Below are 8521 nucleotides of genomic sequence, written 5' to 3'. Positions count from 1 at the left end.
ATTTCTAATGTTTTATATGCAGATTAAATAGGTTAAACTTTTGGCTTGTCTCCCGAGGCCACAATGAGCAAAATAATACAGCACATTAAATTGTCAATGCAAGGAAGTAACTGTCTAGTAAAAAAACGTGCATTACGTCTAAATTAACTCATATAAATCAAATATAATTTTGTAAATTGCATAAACAATTATGAACAAAACAGCATTACGTATTTATGCATTGCTTAATACAAAGAGCCGAATCGCAGTCACACAGATTGCCTTTAAAAACATATGAGACGCAGTGAAAAGGAATAAACCTTCACAAATTTGTGACGTGTTTTCTAAAAGTTTAAACTGTTTTAACTTTGCATGGCTTTCTATACATATCTTGTGTGAGACACGAGTGCAGCAGTTTTAACCTTGCAGCTTCTATATTTCTCTAATATTTTGAATGAATAACGCAGCAACTGCGCGTCTCGTGGGCTAGACTAACAAAACATTCAACTACAACGTCACTTACATCATCATCATCACCGCATCTCGTGCTCCACTGATGACGCTCACACCTAACATTCATTGTACTATTTTTGCTTTCAAATGCAAATGTTTATTTTAAATTCGACTAATATTCATTTTTTTAATTCACAATCTCCTCATCACAGGCAGGCAACTGTGCTCCTGTTTGTGTGTGCCGTCTGCCATCACTCATAGCACATGCCTATATCGTGCACTATATCTAACATTTTTTATATCGTTATCGAAGGTGTACCGTCGATAAATATCGATACCGTTTTATCCCCCAGGCCTAAAACGCTTGAAAAAATTGAAAGAACAACCACAAACATCTTGACATTTCCCTCCAGATATCTTGTTGGGTCTCCACTGCAAGTACATTACTTTAAACACATGAGGAACAAGTCAAAATTCTGTTCTTCAGTAATCAACTGCAGGCCACAGGCACTGTAAACTCTTACAAAAATGAATAATGGTTTTACTATAAACAAAACGGTCCCACTTTTTATTAGGTGGCCTTAACTACTATGTACTTACATCAAAAATAAGTACAATGTACTTATTGTGTTCATACTGTATTGCAAAAACCCTTTTGCGGCTATTGAGGTTTTAAAATGTAAGCTCAATGTAAAAACATATATACAAAATAAGTGCATTTTACTGTATCAAATGATTAATTTAAATGAAAGTACATAGTAGCTAAAGGGATAGTTCACCCAAAAATGAAAATTTGATGTTTATCTGCTCACCCCCAGGGCATCCAAGATGTAGGTGACTTTGTTTCTTCAGTAGAACACAAATTATGATTTTTAAGTCCAGCCGTTGCAGTCTATCAGTCGTATAATGCATGGCAATGGTAACAAAATCTATGAGAGTAAAAAAAAACATGCACAGACAAATCCAAATTAAACCCTGTGGCTCATGACGACATATTGATGTCCTAAGACACGAAACGATCGGTTTGTGCGAGAAACCGAACAGTATTTATATCATTTTTTACCTCTGATTTACCGCAATGTCCAACTTCCTTGAGTGCGTGCACGGCATCCGGTTTGTGAGGTGTGTACGCGCTCTGGCGTAATTTACGTTAATGGGTGTGTTGATATCCAGCCGAAGAGCAATCAACCATAACTTCAGGCGAGCAGGCTTAGAAGTTGAGAATACGTGGAAAGTCACCACTCCCGAATGAGTTTGCGCGAGAGAACATAATCTTTTAGTTTTAGTTTTAAGTCGGTTTGAACAATCCGGATAAGCACAAGTAAGTACCATTTTGATTAGCCGTCGTACCTACAATGACTGTGCACTTTGTAAACAATGAGTGACGTATATGCGCGAGAGATCACTTCCGGCGTTTGCGTAAACTACGCCAGAGCGCGTACACATCTCACGCATCGGATGCCGTGCGCGCGCTCAAGGAAGTTGGACATTGCGGTGAATCAGAGGTAAAAAATTATATAAATACTGTTCGGTTTCTTGCACAAACCGATCGTTTCTTGTCTTAGGACATCAATGTGTCGTCACAAGCCGCAGGGTTTAATTTGGATTTGTCTGTGCATGTTTTTTTTACTCTCATAGATTTTGTTACCATTTCCATGCATTATACGACTGACAGACTGCAACGGCTGGACTTAAAAATCATAATTTGTGTTCTACTGAAGAAACAAAGTCACCTACATCTTGGATGCCCTGGGGGTAAGCAGATAAACATAACATTTTCATTTTTTGGTGAACTATCCCTTTAAGTCTGTCTAATATAAAGTGTGACCAATAACACCACATGGTTACTACAGTTAAACCATTGTAACCACAAATGAACCATAGTTTAACCATGGCACTTGTGTAAAACTGTGATCATACAAATGGTAATCAATATGCCAAAAAAACATGGTTACTACACTTTTATTACACTTTCGTAAGGGCAGGATTAATAGAACGTTACTGGGTTGGAGCTAAACTCTGCAGGAGAGTGACCTCAAGGGTCAGAGTTGAGAACCCCTGCCTCAGAGTTTTCTTTAGACATTATGCAAAGTATAATTTTGAATATATAAAATTATATATATTTATTTATATAATCTAAAGTATTTAGCTTACTTAATAGTACTGATTAAAGTAAACAAAAATCACAAGTGTACTTTACGCTCTGTTGCAAGAATCCTGAAACTAGACCACTGACGCTGACCTACGGTCTGCTTTATTATTACATCCTGTTTTGCAAATAGTTTTTCTCTTATACCTTTCATGCAGTGTTGTTATGATGACCTTGTCAAAAGCTTGTGGGTTTTAAAAATGTACTTTTTTCCTCTGGTGGCCTTGTCAGGGTGATCCTTATTTGAATCGACTAGACTGACAATTGTTTGTGTTCTGCAACAAAATATCTTGCAAAGATGAAAAGTAGCAAACAAAAACATTTCAATAAAGACACTGAAAATCAGTGACCCACTGTCACTGATGAAGTGGTTCACATTAACAGTTTCATATTTCAGTAAAGAAAACGCTTCTTGACTTTTTATTTAAAATGTCTTAGAAAACAATTGAGCACATTCTGTGTGCTCAAGTTCCATAAGTATAGAAAGCAACTGAATATTTTATTCTACATAAAAGATCTTGCTACAGATATTTTTCCCCATAATTACTTAGTTTTGTTATTTAAGATTAAGTTTAATCTTAAATAACATTGCATTTTTATTCAGTTACTTTCACAAATATCAGATTATTAAAAATGGCTTACCTCAAAGTGTAAAGTATTTTCCCATCATTCCATATTCTAAGGAGCTGATTTGGTGTAGTAATCCAATGTGAATCTGCGCTCTTGGAATTTCTGAAGATAGTGTCTGGTAGCCAAATGAGTCCAACCATATTACTGTTCAAAGTCAATATTTTCATAGTGCTGTTATATCTGAGCCGGCTGTCTGTCCACGTCTGTGCAAATATTATGTCAATCTGGTACTCCTGTGGAAAAAAGAAAAGAAAAAAAAAGTCTTGTATCAAAGAACACGAATAACATTTTGACCAAGTAATATATTGCAGCTGCAATAGTGGTCACTTCTGAACCATAAATACCTGTATATCTATTATTGTTAATTGATATTTAATATATAACCCATTCTAATAAATCCTGGACTTAATCTTCTTTAGCACTCTTAACACAATCCCACTGTGATTTATTCCTAAACAGCTCTGATGAGTGGAAAAAGAGCCTTACAGCAGCAGCCACAATTCATAGAATTAATGCCAGAATTATTCAGTGATGGAGCGCCGCCGATCCTACTGTGGTTTGGATGGAGGTCAAAGTCAGCTTTGAGATACTTTAACAAGGATTATGAGGTTCTGGCACTGTAGAAGCTGGCAGCAGGAGCCACAGGAATTGAATGTGGGGAGAGACACATAATCACACCCTCATGGTCCACAAACTTTCAGGGATTTCTTTGGCTTTATACAGTAAGTCATCCTAGCAGTTGTACAGATGCCCCCAAAGGCTGCTGGATACTTGCATACGTGGTTAAATGTTCCATCTGACCCATGCAACCTGTGAGGAAAAATGCTTATCACATTATGGTTAAAAGCCATCTGATATTTCATATCATATATTTTCAGTAGTGTGTTTTGGGGGCAGGAGGTCTTGATTATGTGCAGGAGACATTTACAGGATGGATCCTTTTAACACAGCAACAACAAAAAGCGAGTGAGGCCAGAGTTTGTTGAATGCTAAACAGCTGTTTCATAAATGCTCTTTGCCATTACAGTCTGAATTAGCTTCCAAAAGGGGTCATTTTTAAATCAGATCATATCATTAATACATTAATTATGGTACATTGAATCTTATGCTTGAAAAAAAAACCCTGGAGGTTTTTTTGGATTTTACTGTCAGAGCGAATGCTAAAAATGGGGTTCGCCTAATGGAGGATATGCATTTAATATGCAGTCTCACTGAATGGTATTAGGTGTAAATGTTTCCTGGCTTATAGATTGGTAAATATAACCATAATGCAGAATCTCTGACAGAACTTGAATGCAGAAGTTTGACAGGGTCTCTGAGGTGTAAGAGTCACTGCATCTGAAATGGTGCATAAATAGCTCAGAATCAATTTCCATTTCAAACATTTGCCACAATTAGAACTATTCTGTGGGAGCAGTCCAATCAAAATATGTGCCTATGCATCAGCGTGTGTGTGTGAAAAAGACTGGTGATTAGTGATTTGAGGTAGGAAGACTATTGGCCTCATTATCTATTCCAGCTTTGATGTCAGAATCTAGCCCTCTAAAAGGCCTGCTAATTTACTCCAGCCGTTTCAACCAGCCAGCCTTTAAGTGCACTGACCCCACTAAAGTCTGCACAAACCTTCACACAGAGCTGATCAATGTGACCTGCGCTAACTTAGTAAATGATCCATGAGCAAGATAAATGTGGGCATCTGTGCACTGCATGACAGAGACTTCCTTAAAATGTCATCGCATTGTATACCAAACTCAAAGTGATGATTTTATATTTGTTTGGGTATATTAAAAAAGAGCTCTGAATTTCTTAATGCTTTCAAACTGGGGCCAGCAGACCCCCAGGGGGTCAAAAGATGGTGGGATGTTGTACAGAAGAAAAATGTAAATAAAAATGCAATAAATAAATAAACATTTGCAATAATGTTAATATTCTGATATTTAGGGCCAGTTTTACTAAACAGGGCAAATTAGCGTGAGAGTGCAATTCCAAAACAGCACCGATGGGCGTGGAAATTTCTGCAGGTGATTTACTAACAACGCGCAAATGAAAGAACACAGACGCAACATCTCATTTACATATTGACCAACGCAATATACCAAGCGCAGCGCAAATGAGAGCAGTCGCAAATAAAGAATAAATAAATAAATAAGCCACAGTACGTTGAAAAGAACCAAAGGCCAAAAAATGAAGGATTACAAGAAGGTTTGATAAAGCTGGCATTGCGTGACTCCTTCTTGAGGGTTCCAAGTCGTCTTTTATTCCCTGAAGCAAATTAAAAATATCATGGCTTGGCAAACGATATGTTCAAATAATGTGTTCTTTCCAAATAAATTAATGCGTGTGGAAAAATCCTCTCCCTTCCACCCTTCTCTCTGTTCTCTGTGGTGCCTCCTCCTATATAGCAACAATAATTGCAGCCATTTCAAGCGCAAAATAATTTAAGACATGATTTTTGGTGGACGTTAAATAATGGCGCAAATGCCAGTAATTTGACGAGCGCAAACGTTAGTAAAATGCGTTGCGTGATTCATTTGAATACTCTCCTCCCATAACTTTTGCGTTTGAAAGGGAAACTCCTACAAATGCATATTCAATAAGGTCAGGCGCAAAAATAACTGTCCACGCCTTTTCAGCGCTAATTCTTCACTGCGCGTCTTTAGTAAAACCTGACAGTACTATTTTAACGCCAAAAGACGGTTTGCGCTGGCGCAAGCTGTAAGTAAAACTGGCCCTTAATATTGAATTACATTTCATTCTAATTTCCTAAAGGAAACAGTCATGAGATTATTATTGTATTCTATTAGGAGACATTTCTTATTTCTCTGTACATGCAGTGTACATACTTTAAAGAAGAGTTTGTATTTGTACTGTATCTTTCTGGAGAGTTCCTTGTTGCATTTGTTGCCTTCAGCTTTCTCACTGGGGGCTATTAGGCAATATTCTCTGTAAAGCAGCTTTGGAACAGTATTTATTGTGAAAAATGCTATAAAATGATTCTCTTTGGGTATATAATCTAACATTGCTCTAAGATATGATAGAAAAAAGATGCACTGCCAACTTAATACATACTTAATTATTTTGGCTTAAGGACGATAATGTCAGGACAGCCAATTATTTTATATTGCAAACAACATATATTTTAAAGGGTCAGATGATGCGATTTCAATTTTTCCTTTTTCTTTGGAGTGTTACAAGTTCTTGGTGCATAAAGAAGATCTGTAAAGTTGCAAAGACTAAAGTCTCAAATCCAAAGAGATATTCTTTATAAAAGTTAAGAGTCAGCCACACCTACCTAAAACGGCTCGTTCTAACACGCCCCCACATACCTATGTCACTATCTGGGAAGATTTGCATAATGCCGCCCAAACGTTCACGCAATGAAAGAAGGCATTACTTTTATTCTCGTTGTAGTATTGTTGCCGCCGCCGCCATGTTGACGTGTCAAGGAATTTGGCTACAGTTGTCGTATTCCTCTTGTTAAGCCACTCCTGAACCACAGACAACGTCAGAGGCGTCTTACCTGGGCTAAGGAGAAGAAGAACTGGACTGTTGCCCAGTGGTCCAAAGTCCTCTTTTCAGATGAGAGCAAGTTTTGTATTTCATTTGGAAACCAAGGTCCTAGAGTTTGGAGGAAGGGTGGAGAAGCTCATAGCCCAAGTTGCTTGAAGTCCAGTGTTAAGTTTCCACAGTCTGTGATGATTTGGGGTGCAATGTCATCTGCTGGTGTTGGTCCGTTGTATTTTTTGAAAACCAACATCACTGCACCTGTTTACCAAGACATTTTGGAGCACTTCATGCTTCCTTCTGCTGACCAGCTTTTTGAAGACACTGATTTAATTTTCTGATTTCATACAGTATGTGATTTCATACAGTATGTGGAAAATAATGTGTTTTTTGAACCTTAAACCGCATAAACACATTTCATTACACCAAATACACAAAATAATGTTCTTTTTAGCAGAATCATATGACCCCTTTAACTAACACAGTTACTATTTCGCACATAGTAGAAATCAGGTTATATTCATGAAAATGCATTTGTATAGCAAATATAAAAATTTATATATAATATTACTTTTATATAATATAAAAGTTTACTGTATGGAGACGTGCTGATATTGCGTTTGGTCTCGTTCTGTATCGCGTATCTTGTCAGTGTCTGTGCTTGCTTGGACATTTGTTGTGATAAAAAATAAGGAAAGTGGGTTCAAGCCCCAGCAGAAAACAGTGTAAAGAAATACTCTTTGAGAGAAGCAGTCTTTATCAGCGGAAGTTAAAAGCAGCTTGTAAGTGTATTTACTTGTCTCATTAGTGTTTAGTGCAGTTGTCGTTGCTAGGAAATGCTTGTTTTGTTTACTGTGTGGAGACGTGCTGATATCGCGTTTGCTCTCGTTCTGTATCGCGTATCTTGTCAGTTTCTGCGCTTGCTTGGCCATTTGTTGTGAAAAAAAATAAGGAAAGTGTGTTCAAGCGCCAGCAGAAAACTGTGTAAAGAAATACTCTTTGAGAGAAGCAGTCTTTATCAGCGGAAGTTAAAAGCAGCTCGAAAGTGTATTTACTTGTCTCATTAGCTTGCTTGGCCATTTGTTATGAAAAAAATAAGGAAAGTGTGTTCAAGCGCCAGCAGAAAACTGTGTAAAGAAATACTCTTTGAGAGAAGCAGTCTTTATCAGCGGAAGTTAAAAGCAGCTCGAAAGTGTATTTACTTGTCTCATTAGCTTGCTTGGCCATTTGTTATGAAAAAAATAAGGAAAGTGTGTTCAAGCGCCAGCAGAAAACTGTGTAAAGAAATACTCTTTGAGAGAAGCAGTCTTTATCAGCGGAAGTTAAAAGCAGCTCGAAAGTGTATTTACTTGTCTCATTAGCTTGCTTGGCCATTTGTTATGAAAAAAATAAGGAAAGTGTGTCCAGCTGAATTAATTTACTATTTTGTTAGACGGGTATAAAAAAGCTTAGTTTAGCGCGGCAGCCGTCGCGTGCCGGCCTCCTCGTGTGAAGACTGAAGAGTGTAAAGACCATCGACTCTACCGTGCGACTCCACCGGGCAGGGACACCGGCAAAGAATAAGTATCGCTTTTTGTTTCTCCTCTTTCCTACAACCTGTTTCACTTCTGTTTCAATTTTTATAACCATTTCTTACTATGTGTATTATTTGTATTTGTTATTTATTAGAATTTTTGTTAAATTATGTCTGAATTTATTATGTCTGTATAGGTCTTTTATTAAGTTTTACTTTTATTTAATTTGAGTTATTTTAATACTTCAACAAACTAAATGGAAATGAAATAATATATATATTGAATTTATAAA

The 8521-nt window shown here is 37.1% G+C and overlaps 1 protein-coding gene across 1 annotated transcript in view; it reads right to left on the bottom strand.

Moving 5' to 3' along the window:
- Positions 1-8521, bottom strand: part of LOC107585185 (gamma-aminobutyric acid type A receptor subunit gamma3) — a 90996-nt gene that overhangs the window by 40990 nt on the left and 41485 nt on the right. Inside the window, exon 3 of the mRNA XM_016272093.1 lies at positions 3224-3444. Within this exon, the coding sequence (XP_016127579.1) occupies positions 3224-3444 (221 nt within the window). The remainder of the gene's footprint in view (positions 1-3223; positions 3445-8521) is intronic.

The sequence above is a fragment of the Sinocyclocheilus grahami genome, unplaced genomic scaffold, assembly GCF_001515645.1.
Source record: "Sinocyclocheilus grahami isolate Dianchi unplaced genomic scaffold, SAMN03320097.WGS_v1.1 scaffold67.1, whole genome shotgun sequence".
NCBI lineage: Eukaryota > Metazoa > Chordata > Actinopteri > Cypriniformes > Cyprinidae > Sinocyclocheilus > Sinocyclocheilus grahami.
This window is presented reverse-complemented; position numbering and strand designations above follow the sequence as displayed.